The 19,849-nt window shown below is 39.8% G+C and overlaps 1 protein-coding gene and 1 long non-coding RNA gene across 2 annotated transcripts in view; one reads left to right on the top strand and one right to left on the bottom strand.

Annotated features, from left to right (window-relative positions):
• Positions 1 to 6,967, bottom strand: part of NBAS (NBAS subunit of NRZ tethering complex) — a 387,713-nt gene extending 380,746 nt beyond the window's left edge. The window contains exons 1-3 of the mRNA XM_055254044.2: positions 6,801 to 6,967; positions 4,202 to 4,256; positions 2,392 to 2,428 (exon numbers count right to left, since the gene is read on the bottom strand). Of these exons, the coding sequence (XP_055110019.2) occupies positions 2,392 to 2,428; positions 4,202 to 4,256; positions 6,801 to 6,917 (209 nt within the window). The 5' untranslated portion in view covers positions 6,918 to 6,967. The remainder of the gene's footprint in view (positions 1 to 2,391; positions 2,429 to 4,201; positions 4,257 to 6,800) is intronic.
• A 372-nt stretch (positions 6,968 to 7,339) lies between these two features.
• On the top strand, positions 7,340 to 19,849 carry LOC129468461 (uncharacterized). The gene is made up of 4 exons (XR_008652668.2): positions 7,340 to 8,100; positions 10,029 to 10,201; positions 10,989 to 11,122; positions 19,464 to 19,849. It is a non-coding gene; the product is annotated as an uncharacterized lncRNA (long non-coding RNA).

Below are 19,849 nucleotides of genomic sequence, written 5' to 3'. Positions count from 1 at the left end.
ACCAATAACAGAGCAGAATACACTTACACCAACCCTTTCTGCTCTAACTACCTAGGAACTCTGGCTCAGCTGTAACAAAAACAAATTTTAGCATACAGTTAAACTCACAAGAAAGAAAGATAAATTTCCAAGTACTGGAAATGAAAAAGTCACTGAAAGCTAGAATTGGGCACAGGGTAAAGAGAGAGACAAGAACTCAAAACAGGACTTAGCACGTGGGATAAGAAATGAGCTACTGAACCAAAGAGAGGACAGGAGTTGGAAGTTAGACTCCTGCAAAAGCCAGTATGCTCAAATGACTGCACCAGGTCATTGAAAGAACTAGAAACACCTCACCATAGGCCCAGGGAGACTAAAGACTCTCTTCTCTCCCTGGAACTATGGTTCTATGGAGGACAGGAATAAAATCTCCTATGAAAAAGTAAAGTCCAAGTCTGTACTATATGCAAGATCAGATTACAATTTCACTTTACTCATGTGATGCAAGAATCTGCAAGCATAAGTTTCAAAATAAAACCATTCACAAAAGACACAAAACTACCCACCATAAGTGAGTAAGTAGACACAGCAAATTAGAGGACTAATATCTGAAGAAATCAAGACAACAGATGGAAAAGAGGAATAAAGAACATAATTCCATGAAAGAAAAATAGAAAAAAAATACATTATGGAAATCAGAAAACACAAATAGGATTTCAAAATGTTAGTGGCCAGGCACAATGGTATGTGCCTATAGTCTCAGCTACATGGGAGGCTAAGGCAGGAAGATTGCTTGAGCACAGGAGTTTAAAGCTACAGTGTACCATGATCTTGCCTGTAAACAGCCACTGTACTCCAGCCTGACCAAGACAGTAAGACCCTCTCTTTAAAAAAGAAAAAAAATATTAGTAATATGCATGTAGTACATTTATGCTCATTTTTTAAACACAAAATAATATCAAAAGACAGTTACAAAAATATAATGAAGATATGAAACATGTATGTGAATACTATCTATATGAGGATGATAATTTCCTCTGGAAGGGAAGGGAAAAGAAAAAGGGAAAGGAATTGAGATGTCACATTTTGCATAAAAAGAAAAAGGGCTAGCTGATACAAGTTTATTATATTGTCAATAATTCTCAGTATGTTTATATTTCATAATTAAAAGAACTTTTTTTTAAAAAAAGAAGAAAAAGCCGCTTGAAACAAATATTGACCCCAAAACCTTTGGGTTTAATTACCATAAACTGAAGAGCACAAATTGAACTATAATCTTTTTGAAAGCATGAGACAGATTAATCACTTAATGGTGCATTTGCAACGTGTACGATGATTCAAGGAAAAAGGCTTCTCAGGAGGAAGGGAGAGAAAAAGATACCTACTTATGATGCCTGATCATAAGGTCCTCACACAGAGGATAGGGCTTATATCAGAGTTAAGTTTTTGAGTCTCCCTTCTCAATAAATAACAAAAAGAATCATCAAGCGGCAACCTGAACAAGACAAGCTTGACACCTTATCCAAGGGTGTTCAGGACTAACAAGTTGTCACCTAGAGAAGTCAGAAAACACAGCCCACCTCTCATACTCCTATCCTCTCCTTCCACTCTCTCTTCCTACTCATTGCTCTATCCTATCATATCCCACACCCACAGAAAAAGTGATACAATTAAGTATAGAAATTCTAAACATGCATACATATATACGTACATATATGTATGCACATACGCACACACATATGTAGGGTAAAAGCAGAAAGACATTGGAGCAAGTCCTAGAGAAATGCCAAAGGTCTCTTTTATGGAACTATATTATCTCTGGAACTTTATGACAAGATATTCTCAATGAAAAAGCAATCTATGTAAACAATTCTATAAAACAATTCCTACGCATGTATCTAAAAGCAGAATTATAACTTCTTTGTCATAATAATTATTTCTTTGTTCTTTCTAAAGCTGGAAATTAGCAACATGCCTGAAAATACACTTAACACTCAAAGAATTAAAAAATATACAAGAACTGAAACCTAAAGAACCTTCTCTGATACACAGCAGTTGAATATTAACCACAAGTGAGATGATGTGACAAGAACAAAAATGTATTTTAAAAGATATGCAAGCTACAGATGCTTCATACAGACATTCAAGATAAGCCTGAGAATAGTCATCAGAGGAAGCAGAAATTGTCATGAGACATTCTTAATAGTAACTAAGGGAACAAAAACTACCCTAAGTCTACTGAGACATCTTGTGAGATTCTACCTAAATGTTTGAAATGTCTCATACTGAGTTTGCCTGAATGTCAACAACTTTATCATGATCTAGAATTCAATTATGAAAACCAACCATATATAGAATAATATTGTTTATATTTGATGTTCATACTGTTTCTCTGAAGAACCGAAGACTCACCTGTACCAGATGTATTGGCGTAAAAATAATAAACGATCTGTAATTAAAAGAAATGGCAAAGCCAAATATAAATCAGCTGTTCTTTAAGAATCATTTTCAAATTAGATTTATAGATGAGAAATCTAAAATATACTACAGAGCGAGTCATTAAAAAAATAAAGAACTCAACTCTTAAAATGAGAGACTAAATATAACCTAATATACACTGTAACATTTACAGGGTCATATATTTATTAAATTCCAAGTTTGTGTGTTATTCAAAAGTTTCAAGTATTTCCTAACTGTTCAAGAAATAAAAGCAGTTTGAGATGTTAAATTTAATCTAAGAAGCTTTCATGAAACCATGGAGTAGAAGTTGTAATAATCACCCCTTAAAAACCAAAATATTTGTATAAAAAATTAAAACAAGATACTATTTTACACTTTACAGCAAAGATTTTAAAAATAATAATACCTAAAATGGGAAAGCCCATGGAAAACAAAACCCCTAACACGCTGTGAAAAAACAATGCTTTCTATCATCCTATTTTAAATGTACACGTATGTGTGTACCTGTGTATGCAGTTAGGTATATATCAATGGAAAGATACCTAAAGAGTAACAGATTCTCTCTAGGTGGTAAGATGAGGACAAATTTTTTCTGATTTGTAGTTATCTGTAGTGTCTGCATTTTCTACAATGAATTTTTATTATTTGTACACATTTTCTAAATTTTCAAAATTTAAAAGCATTTGTCATCATGAAAACTCAATATGCTAGTGCTCTTGTATCAGAAGATAAAATTAACTATAATTAACTGTAATTTTATCAGAAGATAAAAGGATAATCAGAAGATTATAGTTAATTTCAAGTACTTAACTTCTGCGAAAATGAATTTTCTTTTTATAAGGAACTTAAATTCACTGGTATAAGGATGGACTTTGGAGCCAGAAAGACATGCAGTCAAATTCCAAATGAATGACCTTGAGCAAGTTTTCTTATCTAAAATCATAAAGGAGTAATGGCACCTACCTTTCTGGTCTGATAAAAGGACTCTATTAATGAATATGGTAAACCCGTCATGGCACCAGCTCAGTAAACCTAGTGCTCAATCCTTTCTCAGACTCTTGTTAGTTCATAAGTAAAATTTGTCAGGAGTTAAATGAATACTCTGGCTTACCAAATTTGTAATTTGAGTATCTCTGACCAGATGTATCTGAAACATCACATAAACCCCTTAAAATAGTCTCTCAGTGTATTTTCACCTTCAACATCCACAGACTTTCTGAGACTCATACTGGCTTTGACCTTCATTCCTTCTAGAACAGCGGTCCCCAACCTTTTTGGCACCAGGGACTGGTTTTGTGGAAGACAATTTTTCCACGCAACCTAGGTCCCTCACACGTGCAGTTCACAATAGGGTTCGCACTTCCGTGATAATCTAATGCTGCTGCTTATCTGACAGGAAGTGGAGCTCAGGTGGTAATGCTCACTCACCCATCACTCACCTCCTGCTATGCAGCCTGGTTCCTAACAGACCACAGACTGCTACCAGTCCATGGCCCAGGAATTGAGGACACCTGTTCTAGAATACATCCATAATGGTTAAACCAAGGCTATATACTTTAGCTCTAAGCTGCATTAGAGCTAAAAACGTGCATGCGTAAATATACAAATGTATACATATACATACATATGTGTGTATATATAAATATATATATAATTAAACTCGTATAACACGTTACTTTTATTAGGCTCCACATCAGAAGTCTAAAGAACACATTTTAACTGTTAACCATATCATTACTGTAGAGAAATAAACTATATTTACCTCGAATTGCTTTCGTGATGATAAAGGATGCACCATGTTTTTGGTTGCCTCTAGGCTGGAATTTAAAACAAAAAACCCTTACATTTGAATCTTCTAGTATTAGACTAGTATTACTTATACAATATGTAAACTTATTTTTATTTACTAATACTCAGAGTTTTGGGCACAGGGAAGCAGTGTCTTAAAACTACTTAACGACTGTTCAGGTGCAGTGGTTCACACCTGTAATCTCAGCACTTTGGGATGCCAAGGTGGGCCGACTGCTTGAGCCCAGGAGCTCCAGACCAGCCTGAGCAACGTGGCAAAACCTCATCTCTACAAAAAATACAAAAATTGGCCAGGCATGGCAGTGCATGCCTATAGTCCCAGCTACTTGGGAAGCTGAGGTGACCCGGGAGGCTGAAGATACAGTGAGCCCTGATCATGCCACTGCACTCCAGCCTGGGTGACACAGTGAGACCCTGTCTCAAAAAAAAAAAAAAAAAAAGTAGACTCAGGATGGGGGACAACAGGAGTAAAGTGAGCATAGCAGAGCTACAGGCACATGTCAGGACTAACCTTGTAGGAAAGAACAAGGATTGAAGCTGGAAACTGTTTCCAAATCAAATACCAATGCAAAGACAAGAGAAGTCAAGGCCAAAGACCATACTGGTTGCCAGTTCAGCACACTCTATTGAGGCTGTAATGTTTGCTCACAGGAAAAGTGGTCATTGGTCATATCTCCAAGGTCAATTCATTGACTATCTGTTGTATATCTATACAGACAATGCTACTAACAAAACATACACAGATACATAATTGCTATATTAAATAATTCCATTCCATAAGTATAGACTGAACACACTGTGGGTAGGTTCATGACGCTAGGCACTGCATAAGATGCACTAAAGTGCCGTCAAGAAAAGCACAATGGACATACAGTAAGTGTAGACAGATTTTTTAAAAAAAAACACCGTAAAGTTATTTCACTCAATAAACATGAATTGATTGTTGGATTCATGCAAGACACAATTTGGCCCTGGGGAGAGATATAAAGATGAATCAGATGTAGCTGCCCTCCAAGAGCTTATAATTCAACAGCTGAAATCAACAGAATGCAGAAATCGATAGAATGCAGAAATCAATTGAACTCCCCCACCCCCAACACACAAACACAAAACAAAGTGCTAAGGGTTTCAAAGTAAGTTAATTCTGTAGTTACTTTTTTGGAATCAATTTATGGTAAGCATTCTGAAACATTATTGCAATTAACCAATGAGTGTTAAAGAGTGGAAACTTATCTAACCAGCTGCCTCAGCAACAGCTTCCTAGCTGCATAACCCAAAAAATATTCACATTAAGACAAACTAAATACTTGAAATTAAACAGTAATATATGCAGATCTCTACCTGTCTACAAAATAAATTATTCAAGATAAGCACAAACTGCAGTGGGAAGGAGGCTACAGAGGAAAAAAATACAAACTTTGGGCTGAAAAACGAGTCGTTTCTCCAGTAAAGAAACACTCAGAAAAAATGTAAGATAACTCTTATGGGCTGGACTACATAATCTTTAATAAAGGTTCTTTTCGATCTGGCTGCTTCCTCTGGGTCTAAAACAGTAACTGGCACGTGTTAAGCACTCAATAAATATCTGTTAAATAAACATGGATACAAAAAATAATAATAAAATAAAATAAAATAAACATGGATCCATGGTTCCTACTCTTCATCACAGACCCGGGAGGCCCTCACTACAAAACAACTGATAATCCCAAGATCCAGTCCATAAATTATCAACTTCTATAACCCTTCTCTAGCGGAGATCCCAATCCCAGTCAGCAGCTCTTTACTCTGCACTTCCGTGGCATTTTGCTCACATCACTAACGATAGCGCATAAAACGCTAGGTTATGAAAAAACGTTTACGGGACTGTCTCCCCTCTAGGCGAGAAGCTCCACGAAAGCATATTCATCTCTGTATCCTTAGCACCTAGCACAGCACCTGTGACACCGAGACGGACGAATGGACACGCACACCCTTATTAAATGCTCTTTTATTGAAACACACAAGACTTGGCGCGATCCAGCCCCAGGTACGGGTAAAGGCTCAGATTCTGCGCTCTGCAGCAGCCTGGCAAATACTGAAGACTGTAAGGTCCTGGAAAATTCTCCCACCGCAGTTGAGCGTCGGCCCGGACTAGCCCTAGCCAGACTGCGAGAAGGGACCACCGAGGGTCCAGATGGGAGAAAGGACCCTCGAGTCCAGCGCTGTGCCTTCCCCTCCGAATACAGAGAGCGACACTAACAATCCCCTCTCCTCCGAATACAGAGAGCGAAACTAAGAACCAGAGTGGGATCGTACGCTCTCCAGAGAACTAAGTTCCAGCCCCCAACAACCGAATTCTGAGCCCAGAAGGAATCTCAGGGACCACCACCCCACCCCGCCCCGCCCCAGACCCCCGCTAGCCTAAGGTGCCGTTGCCAAGGCGACCGCACAAGCCATCGGGCCCTAGTCCCCCACCCACCCGGCTCCACTCCCCTACGTGGCTCCTGCTACGTGGCTCTGCCCACAAAGCGCCCGCGCCAAGTTGGCTGCTGCTGTAGGCGGGCCTGGTTCACCTGTACTTCAGTCTCCGGTGGCCACTCGGTGTTGACCAACAAGTCATAGAGAATCGTCTCCTCCTCACCCTCTGCAGTGCCTGGACTCAAAGCCGGCCCTGACTCGAGGGCCGCCATGTCCGCCTGGGACTCAAGCAGCGGAGGAGTGTCTCTACGGAATCCCTCACAGGACAAGATTCTCTAGCCGCGGCCGCTTTTGATTCACGGGAAAGGGAGTGAACTGACCGCGGCAAGGAAATGCTAGGTTAACCCTTTTATGAGTAGGAAGGACAGGGACTATTGCTTGTCTTGGGAACGACTTGTGTCCCGGTCCTGACACACTCCTTGTTCATTAATCTACATGAGATCGGCCAAGTCATAGAGCCTCTCTTATAAGCCAGTTTCTATAAAACAGAAATGGTAAAGGTACCCCACTGAAATGCTAATGTTCATTTGTGTATTCTTTGCCTAACACGTAGAGAGAGTTCAAACAGTGGTTTTTTTTTTTTTTTTTTTTTTTTTTTTTTGAGACGGAGTCTCGCTCTTTCACCCAGGCTGGAGTGCAGTGGCGCGATCTCGGCTCACTGCAGGCTCCGCCCCCCGGGGTTCACGCCATTCTCCTGCCTCAGCCTCCCGTGTAGCTGGGACTACAGGCGCCTGCCACCTCGCCCGGCTAATTTTTTGTATTTTTAGTAGAAACGGGGTTTCACCGTGTTAGCCAGGATGGTCTCGATCTCCTGACCTTGTGATCCGCCCGCCTCGGCCTCCCAAAGTGCTGGGATTCAAACAGTGGTTTTAAAATAAACAACCAAAGTTATCCAATGAAAAGTAGCAGAGGAAGGATGCTACAGGAGCTCAGAAAAGGCAACGAAGGCCAGAGTCTGCAGGGATTTCCTGGAGGACGTGGAGCTTGTCCCTGCGTCTTTAACAATAGGCAGAATTTTAATCCACTGGAGAAGCATTTCAAGTAGCGGGAAATGGAATGAGCAGAGACAGAGGCAGAAATACAGAGTTGAAAGAACTCTTTCAACGTGTCGCGAGTGAGTGACGACTTTCTGAGTGTGGGAGTAAAAGAATTTACCAAGACAGTGGTAGGTAAAGAAAGACAGATTAAAGAAAATATGAAAGTTCGTTGCCAGGGAGCAGCCGGCCGAATCAGCAGAGGAGCTCATTGCTAGGAAACAAAGGCTTGTTGAGAATTTTATAGACTGGAACGTGGAGTGATTGATAACACCAAAGCAGCAGGGAGTTAACTTGCTTTTTTTTTTTTTTCGCTTTTTTTTTTTCCAGCTGAAGTGTTTGAGAAATTGAGGCTTTGAAGGTAAGCAGGAAGTCTGTGAGTTAAGTACGTTATCTGTGTAGAAAGGCCATATGTCCTGGGCCATAAAGAAAAGTAGACCTGTGGCTTATTTGTTTCTTCCTTTTGTTTATATGTTTTGGACCATGAAGAAAGACAGACGTATAGCTTATTTGCTTTATCTCTTTGTTTTTCCCTGCTCCCACTAGCCTGCCTTTTGTTGTTATTGTTGTTGTTTTCCTAATTAGTACTCAACAAGACAGGTGAATAGAACCCAAGTTGAGAAAGGGTGTAGGGGCAATAAAGTTGAAATAATAGGTTGAGAACCCGCATGGAGGGAGCAAAAAGGTCAACCCCATTTGTTCATTCATTCATTCATTCAACAAATACCTCTTTGTGGACAGTTATAAGCAAAGCCTACTGTAACATGAATGAATATATACTGTACAAAGTATTACACTTTCACATCAAAAGAAACACAAATATTGAATATCCCTTGACATAATTATATTTGATGATATCCATCAAGATGCATTAGGCGGTGATGCAATTAAAAGCCTCTGCTGGGAAGCCTCTAACCAGCTCCCATTTCTCTCAAAGTTTAATGACCTCAAAGCCTTACATCATCTGCCTGCTCCCCTAAATCTCACACCTCATTTCCTGCTCCCCCTAATACCTTCAGCCACACTGGCTCTATTTCTGAACACACCAGACACACATCAACTTCAGGAGTTCTGCAAAGCCTGTCCCCTCCACTTGGAAGGCTTTCTACCAGATGTTTACCCGGTTCCTCCCTTATCTGCTTCAAGTTTTTGCTCAAATGTCATCTCTCTCTGAAGCCTACCTTGACTGCTCATTTTTAAATTTGCAATGACCATTCCACAACTCCAGCTTTCCAGAGCTGCTCTGTTATTTTTTCCATTACACTTGTCATCATTTAAATGACTATACAATATATTTGCTTATTATCTGTCTCCATTCACTAAAAGGTTAGCCATGCCAGGTGCTCTATCTATATGCATACAAATGCTATATGCATCCGTGCTATATCCCCAGAATTTATAACAGTATCTGGCATAGAGCAGAGGACAAAATATATATTATTTGTTGAATAAATGACAGACTTCCCAGAAAATCTTTTACACATTGTTTCCCCATAGTATTTCTCTGCATAGCAGCTGTGCCTTTCAATTCACTTCTGGTGAACACCAGACGTGTCTTCTCCCTACCCCACAAGGCTGACAAATTGTACACCTCCAGGGAGCCCTGCCCACATTGCATGTGGTAGAACATGAAGAGGTAGGAACACCATGCACGTGGAATGCGGTGTGAGGGCTGGTTACTGGAGTCCTCCAGTACCTCAGTACGACCCCACCTATTTCTCCACACCAAGTTTCCTTGGCTCTTTACTCCTCTTCCCTGTCTCATCCTTTCTCAGATAGATATTGGGGTTGCTTTCTGTTTCATCACTCTCTTCACCACCTTCACTCAATCTGTACAACCATGGCCAGGAGATAGCTGGTCAAACTGGCAAAGGATGCTTCCTTCTTAGCTGGTGTGCAAAGGGGACCACTGCAAATACACCGTGAAGAATTTATTTTTTTACCATCATCATACCATTTTTGTTGGTTTGTTTTTGTTTTTGAAAACAGGGTCTCACTCTTTCACCAAGGCTGGAGTCCAGTGGCACAAAGAGAGCTCACTGAAACCTCTACTTCCGGGGCTCAAGCAATCCTCCCACCTCAGCCTGGGTTGCTGGGACCACAGGTGCATGCCACCATGCTGGGCTAACTTTATTATTTTTTGTAGAGATGGGGGGTTTTGGACTCCTGGGCTCAAGTGATCTGCCTCCGCCTCCCACAGTGCAGGGATTACAGGCACGCACCACCATGCCCAGCCTCACACTATGTTAATTGTTTTATCCATCCTCATCCATACCCCACTTACCATAGTGTGCACAAAAGGACAGAAAATATAAAGTCACGCCTGGCAGAGAGCTTCTACTCTGAAGAAACAACAACCGACGTGTCATAGGATGAATCTACACTATTTGGAGAGAGAGTATACATTTAACTTGCAGCAATCCCTGGAAGAAAAATTCTACTAGCAGAGATGCTCTGAGCAGGTAACTGGGTTGTTAAACCTTCAGCACCACTAGTTAAAATCCAGAAGAGTTCCTGGAAGGGGAGAAATGTGAGGTGACCAATAAAAGGGAAGAAGGTGGTAAGAATGTGTATGTCACAAGAAGAACTCCAAATGTTGAATATCAGACACGGGTTGGAAAAGAAAAGGCAAAGAACTGATCAAGTTCAACTGAATCAAAGGAATAGGATGACTTAAAACAGATTAAGTGGCTGAAGCCAAATTGCTACTTGGTCTTATTTACAGTGACTATATAGCAAAGTATCCAAACTGGGATACTTTTGAAAAGAAAAAGCCATGATTTTAATAGTTATGCTAGGACAACAAGCATGAAACAGGACTGTCATGAGCAAACTGAGATGATTGTCCCACTAATCCTAAACAGCAGAGTGGGTAATTTAATGAAGAGGTGGTGAGCATTTCACAAGGATAGCAAGACTCTTCGTTCATCATTATTCTCTTCTTTCCTCCCTCATGCTTGTAGTGACACTGGTCATTTTTGTCTGCCCAGGCCCTTTGCTTCCTTTGGAGACTGTTCTAGCTGCTCTTCATTCACTCAAGTCAGATAATTCCTAGTGTGACCGCCAATCCCCAAACTCTGCCCCCTTGATCCAAAGAACTCCATTCCTGTTACTTTGAGCATCAGGTTGAGAATGCTTCCCTGGGATTTTTTTTTTTTTAAGATGCAAATGGAGGAAAAGCCTCCTTGCCTTTTTGGGTCAGAGTTTGGAGAATATTGAGGTTATTAGCACCCATCTTATTCATTACAGAGAGAAAGCCTGTCTATATAGTGAGAGAATGAAACCAATACATTGAAAAAAACTGAGAAGAGAAAGAGGTAAAGACTTCACCTGATACAAGCACGCCTGAAACAAGAGACACCTGTATGATTCCATCTTCCCAGGTAAGTGATCTAGTTCATTCTCTTTCATGCTTCAACTAGTTTGAGTTTCTAGGCATTGAAACCATCCCTCTCTTGGTGTTTCTACCAGTGGATTTTGCATTATTTATTTTACCTTAAAATATAGAATATCAGACACAGGTTGGAATAAGGATTTTACCTTATTTATTTATGTATGTATTTATTTAAGACAGGTTTATTTAAGACAGGCTCTTGCTCTGTCACCCAGGCTGGAGTGCAGTGGCTCAAACACAGCTCATTGTAGCCCCAACCTCCTGGATGCAAGCGATCCTCTTGCCTCAGCCTCCCAAATAGCTGGGACTACATGCATGTGTCACCACACCCAGCTAAAGATTTACTGAATTTAGAATCTGTATGTTGTGTATGGATCTCTGCAATGTTGCTTCTGAATTGACAGATTGGTGTTATTAGTTAATAATTGAGAGTGTTCATGGCTTACTGAGCGTTTCCGTCCTCACAGCCACTGCTGAAATTGACAGACTCAGAAGACAGAGTCGATCTCTATTTCACAGATAAGAATATTAAAGCTTAGAGAAATCCAAGATAACAACAGAGCTACAATTCAGACAAGGTTCTCAGGTCTTGATCCTGTGCTTTTTCTTTAAACTACCACATGTTACCGAGAACTGCATGGAAAAGGATTACTTAAAAACACAGATGGAGCACTTAGACGGTTGAAAGTGAAAATAAACAGTTAAGGATGACCAGGAGTACCAACATGTGGAACTGGGGTATTATCAACCTGTCAAAGGAAAATTAAATACATTATATATAAGAGTTTGGTTGACAAATACTATTATGATCATCTAATCAACTCCTTAATTTAGCTGAAAGTCTATCTCTGGTTCAAAAATATTTGAAATCATGAATAAGTATGTTTTTTTCTTTTAAATGTTTGGAGAGACAGAGTCTTGCTATGTTGCCCAGACTGGTCTTGAACTCCTGGCCTCAAGTGAGCCTCGCACCTCTCAGCCTCCCAAAGTGCTGATATTGCAGGTGTGAGCCACTGCACCCAGGATCTTTTCTCTCTCTCTTAGTTTCTTTTTTTTTAATAAATCATTCTGAAAAGAAAAAATATGTTTTCCACATAACCAACACAAATGGTAACTGTAAACTGCTTAAGGAAATAAGATAAATAAAATCTGAGACAGTTTCAAAATATGCATCATCATCATTATCATCATCACTATGTTTTGTGTACCTACCACCTGCTTCAAGCACTGTACCAGGTACTTTATTATACCTTATCTCCACTCTTCTCTACAGTGCTGTAAGGAAAGTGTTAATATCTGTATCTACAAGTAGATATAGATGTACTTTAGTAAACTGAGGCTCTAAATCATTGTGAACCAAGCAAGGTCACATGCTGGTAATGGTAAAGCCACAAATGAAATAGTTTTTGTCTAACAGAGAAGGTACTATGATTTACCCACTTTAAAGAGTAGTGATCTGATGATGATATAAGCCTTTGATGAAAAGGAAAAAAATTTGGAAAAATTTTCCTATTTCTTCCTAGCCTTATAGCATATCAAGCGTACTTCAACTGAACTGAATATAATCCTTACTCACTTTGCTGATGACCACAGACATTCTTTCTTAGAATTAGACAAAAACTTAACATCATCTCACATAAAGGAATCATTTTTTTGGCCGGGCGTGGTGGCTCACTCCTGTAATCCCAGCACTTTGGGAGGCTGAGGCAGGCGGATTACCTGAGGTCAGGAGTTCGAGACCAGCCTGGCCAACATGGTGAAACCCCGTCTCTACTAAAAAAAAATACAAAAATTAGGCAGGCACGGTGGCACACCCCTATAATCCCAGCTATTGAGGAGGCTGAGGCAGGAGAATTGCTTGAGCCCGGGAGACAGAGGTTGCAATGAGCCAAGATCGTGCCACTGCACTCCAACCTGGCCAACAGAGCAAGACTCTGTCTCAAAGAAAAAAAAAAAAAGGAATCATTTTTCTTCTCTTAACTCATCAATGTATAGCTTTCATTAGCTCATAGATTCATTACTAGGAGCTCAGCCTTTTAGTTCCTATCGGTTAAAAAGTCCATTAAGCTAAAAGCCATTAATGATTCAGCATTTAACCCTTTTATGCTTTTCAATATTAGACACAAAAGAGATTAGATCATCATATGAAGTTGCTTCTATTTTAAAGTTGAAATTTCATAGTAAAATTGAATTTGGGCATTTAAACACTACCTGTTATAGGTGTCATACATTTGTATTTGATTGGATGGTGCACTAGCTCTTTATGAAGATACAAATTTTAATCATAATATAAAATAACACTGAGAGCAATTCAAGAAATTTTATTTCCTCTAGAAAGCCTGCAGAATCCCAATCAATCCTTCCATAAATATTCTAAGACTTTTATAATATATCTTGGCAGCCAAAATAGATATAAAGCTCATGCATGGTTTTAGCAAAGAAACAATGTCCAGCCCCTTACTGAAATCTCATTTACACTAATTAGCAATGCAATTCAAACAAACCATTTCCTCCCCCCAATTTTCTCACTCACAAATTATACAGAACATCAAACTGGGAAATAGGCCCTACCAGAGGCACATACAGTAACAAATGCATAAATCAGCAGCAAGTAAGTGCAAGAAGTGGACTAATACATCCGTAAAAATACATTGGTAGGCTGGGCGTGGTGCCTCATGCCTGTAATCCCAGCACTTTGGGAGGCCAAGGCAGGCAGATCACCTGAGGTCAGGAGTTGGAGACCAGCCTGCCCAACATGGCGAAACCCCATCTCTACTAAAAATACAAAAAATTAGCCGGATGTGGTGGTGGGTGCATGTAATCCCAGCTACTTGGGAGGCTGAGGCAGGAGAATCGCTTGAACCAGGGAGGTGGAGGTTGCAGTGAGCTGAGATTGCATCACTGCACCCCAGCCTGGGCGACAAGAGCGAAACTCCATCTCACAAAAAGAAAAAAAATACATTGGTAAATTGATCAATTATTGACTTAAAAGTGAAAATAGCTTTTTAGTCTTATTTGGTTTAAAAGCAAAGATAAACTATCTGTAATATACTTTGAAGTGCATCAGAAGTGCATCAGAAAATAAGATGGGTTAATGGATAGGTGAAAGATAAATAAATACATGGAAAGATGTGATAAAGCAAGTATAGTAAAATACTAATGATATCTCATTGGAGGGTACATGGGTGTTCACAGTAAAATTCTTTCAACTATACTATATGTGAAAATTTTCATAATAACATATTGGGGGAAAAAGGTAAATTTACAATTTTAAAAAGCACAAACAAGGGATAGAAAGAATTACAACATATATCTTCCAAAACATAAAATAGAATAAAGAACATTAAGAAAAGTGTCAGTTTGAGGCAGGGAAGGACAGAATAAATAACAAATATAAGCCAGGATAAAAAGAAATTTCTCCCAATGGAATAAGGTGATGCAATAATCGTTAAGCTAATACAACACTCACATATGCATCCATGCGTACACCTCCCATACACACACTACACACTTCTTTCTTCCAACCTCCCCCTCTTTTTTTTTTTTTTTTTTGAGACAGAGTCTCGCTCTGTCGCCCAGGCTGGAGTGCAGTGGCGGGATCTCTGCTCACTGCAAGCTCCGCCCCCCGGGTTCATGCCATTCTCCTGCCTCAGCCTCCCGAGTAGCTGGGACTACAGGTGCCTGCCACCACGCCCTGCTAATTTTTTTGTATTTTTAATAGAGATGGGGTTTCACTGTGTTCGCCAGGATGGTCTCGATCTCCTGACCTTGTGATGCACCCGCCTTGGCCTCCCAAAGTGCTGGGATTACAGGCGTGAGCCACCGCACCCGGCCCCACCCTCCCCTTTTCTTATAAAGAGTAATTTCAGAAGTTTAGAATATGACTTTCCCCCACTCCCTTTATTTGTTTTAATCACTTATGGAAAGTTCTGTCCTAACCTGGGCAACATAGCTACACTCTGTCTCTTAAAAAATTGTTTTAACTAGCCAGAAATTTGCCAGACGTGGTGGCTCACACCTGTAGCCCCAGCTACTTGGGAGGCTGAGATGAGAGGATCACTTGAGCCCAGGAGGTTGAGGCTGCTGTGAGCTGTGATAGTGTCACTACACTCCAGCCTGAAAAAAAAAAAAAGAAAATTCTCATTTCTGACCTATTCACATGTCACCTGTACACCATTCACTTTAGACAGATGATGGGGCATTGTATCCTCTGTACGTCTCAGCCTCCCTCACACTTTATACTTCATTGTCTTTCTGTTTTGTATCCAGTATAATTTCTTCTAATCTCGATTCCAATGCACACATTCACTTTTAAGCTTTCTCTGCTTAATCTTTCCATCAAGTTTTTAAATACTAATTATTATATTTTTATTTCTAGAAGTTATTTCTTTAAAACTCAATGCTGCTGGTCATTTCATTATTTTCTTTTTCTCTCTGTTAAGTCCTACTTTTAGAAACACATCAAACATAATTTATATTCTCTACCTGGTATTTCTAATACCTGAAGCCTTCAGTTATCTATTTTTTTCTGCTGACTCTTGCTCATGGTGGCTTCTTTCTTTATGGGGTGTGTGTGTGTGTGTGTGTGTGTCTTATTGTTTGCTCAGATGCTCTGGAATTCGAGTTCTGAGGATTCTTTGAGGCCTCAGATGGAGGGTGCCTTCTCCCTGAAAAGACTTGCCTTCATTTCTGCAAAGCCCTCAGAAGACTTGGGTCCACTTTAAAGTTCATTTGTTTCACATGATACAAATAGTGTAAATTCAGGCTCCAAACTTACAAGAGTGTCAGGTTGTGGCAACAAATTCTTAAAGGAGGCTTTTATATGCACTCAGAGTCCAGGCTGAACAGACAAATTTATTTGCTCTCTGCCTCTTTTTTATGGGATTAAAAAAACTGTAGCTCTTCACGGGTGCTAACTTTATTTAGAATGACTAGAGATCTCACTCCCATTACACCGGCCCAAGCCTCCCCATCCCACTTCCACTATTTTCAGCCCTGCAATCAAAGCTCTGGACATCCGGATCCATAAAGATCCCTAAAGCATCAGTTCCCCCATCTTCCATGGATTCCCACACCTGTTGCTAGGACTCAGATATCTTTTACTTTCTTACAAACTCATTCATTCATTTTAAAAGTTGTTTCTGTTTCTATATTAGCTAGCATTCTTGTTGTTTGTGGGAGTCTTTTAGGATGTCTTCTCTGACAAATTGACTAAATGAAACCCTCTGAACCTAGCAGAGGGAAACAAAAAGGGGGAAGGCATTCCCCATCCCGCCCCCTGCTTTGATACAAACAGCCATGCAGCTCACAGACAGTGCAGACCCCAGGCAGCAGATCAGCAATGGCTCCAAAGGGAAATGATCAGCAGAGTAATGGACCTTTTTGCCAACATGTATCAGATATTTCTGGGACTCCCCAGAAATATTTAGTAAAGGATTTTACAAATGACTGAGAGTCTTCTGTCATCACCTAGGAGCAAGACTAGTGAAATTATGATATTTGCTATTACGATCATTACCATTCATGTCCACAGACGGCAAGGCTAGGGAGTCTCAAATAACACCAAAAATACAAAAATTCAAAAGGCAACTACAAAACCAAAACACTGTAATTCTCTGTGGACAGGGCCAATGGCTTTTTAATCTCTGTAAACCCAGCCTGAAAGCAGGCCCTGAGAAAATATTTATTGACTACATGAATTATACATGGTTATGTTGATGCTATTATAGATTAACCTTTTTTGCTTAAAAGGGAGATTGTAACTTTTAAAAATCACTTATTTTTTCCAGCAAAATAATGTAGGCTCGAAAAAAATTTCTCTCAATAAACAGATCATTCATGAGCCGTAATTTTTTTTCTACCGTTGTAGTGGATTTTGATTAAGTTCTTCAGTTTATCTTTGAGTTTCCTCTAATTAAAAACTACAATGGAAATATTAACCAAAAGTGCAAAAATTCAATGAAGCTGACAAGTAATTAATGTGTATTTTGATAGGGCAAAGTACCAACTCAAAATGTAGAAGTTATTAAAGCATCAGGGTCAGACACCTTCAGCTATGTAGAAAAACTGAATTAAACACCAAGGATTAAAAACCGTTTGAGGAAGAATTATTAAATGTCTCTCCATGTTAACGGTTTTAGCTCTTCCATGGAATTTCATGCAAACTGTTTCCTATTGAAGTCCTTATCATTTTAGGTTTCTCTTTAGATAAAAAATGTATATCTAATGTTAAACTTTTAAAGTTTTAAGTTTAAATTGTTATATTCTGATACAGATATGAGATAAATGATTTTTAAAAGAAACTTTGTGACCTAATTAAGTCCTGAAAGGATTAACTAAAAGAAAGATCGAAAGCATTTAAAAGAAAGATTGTAGGCAAAAATCTTTACCAAACTGAAGTCACCAAGTAAGAAAATAGCATGTTAAAGTCAAATGTATCCCTGTGCTAAAAATTGCTCTAGAATTTACATTGAACCTAACAGATAAAACAATAGTTTTGCAGTCAGGGCACATTTATAGGATGTCATTTCTTCCACTTCTCACAGATCTTGACTTCTACAATCTTCCAGCTCCTTCTCCTACCTCTGGGATGGACTCTAATGTTAGAGAGACCTTGTTTTGAATAATAGTTCTGTTACTGACTAGTTCTATAGCCTTGCAGGAATTAATCTATTCGTATCTTGGTTTCCTAATGGAAAACCATTAGGAATGGTTTGGGGGACATAAACTAAAGCATGGTTCTCAACCAAAATCTAACCAGGCTCCTCTGAGCCCTCTTATCTGCCAGGCCTCAACCTTGGCCTATGAAAACAACAAACTCTTAGCGTAAACAATTTCGTCCACTCTCTTCCTCTCCCCATTTAAAGACTTAAGCAAACACTAACAGTTACCAACAGCTCAGAGCCACAACCACCATAAGTGACCCTAGCTATCCTTAAAGGGCCTGAGAAAGCACAAGGCTTCTAAAAGAATTTACTGTTTGTTCCAGCCAATACCTGATCATAGGCCCTTGACCACCCTTTCTTAGAGGATTTACTAAATTTTACTCAATGCACTATTTACAATTGTGAATCCTTCCTCTGTCCCTTTGAGATGTACATCTTTCTCCAACAACTCAGGAGTGAAAGCCATTCCTTTGAAATGTAATCATAAGGACTGACAGTACCTCTGTCTCTAGTCTCTGGGAGAATACAACCCAAACTTTAATTAATTGATTAATTGCAGCTGACTTAATGGGCATTTACACTGACCAACCTTTCTAATTTTTCACTTCTTTGACTCTGCTCAAGCTCCAGCAGTCCCCCCACCACCTCCCAAATTGAGTTTAGTTCATGCTGGACTCTCTTCCCTATTGCAATAGTGTATTACTGATTAAAATCAGTCCTTACCACTTTAACATTCATCTCTTTAACAGATCAAGAAGTAGGAAATAAAATGACATCTAAGAATAAAGCCATGAAATCAAAATGACCATGTTGGTGAAACTTAAAACAATAATATTCTAAAATAAGCTTTCTACATGTGTCATCCAAGGAGACCCACTTCCATTAGAATCACCCACCTAGGGAATTTGTTTAAATGCCTACTCCTGGGCTCCACCTGGGATTGGGGAGACCAAAATTCCTGAGTGCTAGACCTTGAAATATGCACTGGGGAAAGAACTCCCTGGAGTAATTCTTTTTTTTTTTTTTTTTTTTTAAGAGAGAGTCTCACTTGTTGCCTGGGCTGGAGTGCAGTGGCGCAATCTTGGCCCACTGCGACCTCCACCTCCCAAGTCAAAGCAATCCTCCTGCCTCAGCCTCATGAGTAGCTGGAACTACAGGCATGCGCCACCACACCCGGCTAATATTTTCATATTTTTTAGCAGAGACAAGGTTTTGCCATGTTGGCCAGGCTGGTGTCAAACTCCTGGCCTCAAGTGATCCACCTGCGTCAGCCTCCCAAAGCACTGGGATCACAGGTGTGAGCCACCGTGCCTGGCCTCCCTGGAGTAATTCTAAGCTACTTGCATTTGAAGAGCACTGGTATAAACAACTAAATATAAATGTGCTGCTGAAAATTTCTTCCAAACAAGTGGTTAAGACATAGCTCATATTCTGTCTACTTTAGCATGTATTAAGCAAGATAGGAAACTGAGGGCTAACCTGATTAAGGCTGCCTAATTTAACCTGCCTTGCTTGCTTTTAATTGCTTACCTCTAGTTAATCTTAAAATTCCCAGTAGCAAGTCATAGTAGCCAAACAATGCATAACTAAACTTCTACTAGCCTCCTTATAGATAACAGCTCTGACAGTGGGTCACCATAATAATAAGTGCTTAATGTTTTGCAGGAGCTAGCAGGCAGTTCTTGCTGAATTCAAGCCAGTTGAGACCATCAACCCTTCAACTGAGCCTGCATGGGTGCATAAAGCATGACCTTTTGATGTCAAAGGGCCAAAACCTGCACCCTCCTTTCATGCTAATTCAACTATTTTCTGAATATGCATCCTATGAAGAGCCGTGTAGCTCAATTATGCTTGTGCAGAAACCCTGATTACCTCACCTTTCCCACCTGCCAATCACCTTTACCCATACTTCACACCATCCTGCTTTCTATCCCCATAATTACCCCTAAGCTTTGTTTTCAGGGAGGTGGATTTGCAATTTTTTCTCCTTCTCCTTGCTCAGCAGCCTGGTGAGCAATCTCACAAAATAAAATATTTTCTCTTTTGCAAAA

This window comes from Symphalangus syndactylus, chromosome 18 (assembly GCF_028878055.3).
Source record: "Symphalangus syndactylus isolate Jambi chromosome 18, NHGRI_mSymSyn1-v2.1_pri, whole genome shotgun sequence".
Taxonomy (NCBI): domain Eukaryota; kingdom Metazoa; phylum Chordata; class Mammalia; order Primates; family Hylobatidae; genus Symphalangus; species Symphalangus syndactylus.
Note: the sequence above shows the minus strand (reverse complement) of the source record. Positions and strands in the feature narration are given on the sequence as shown.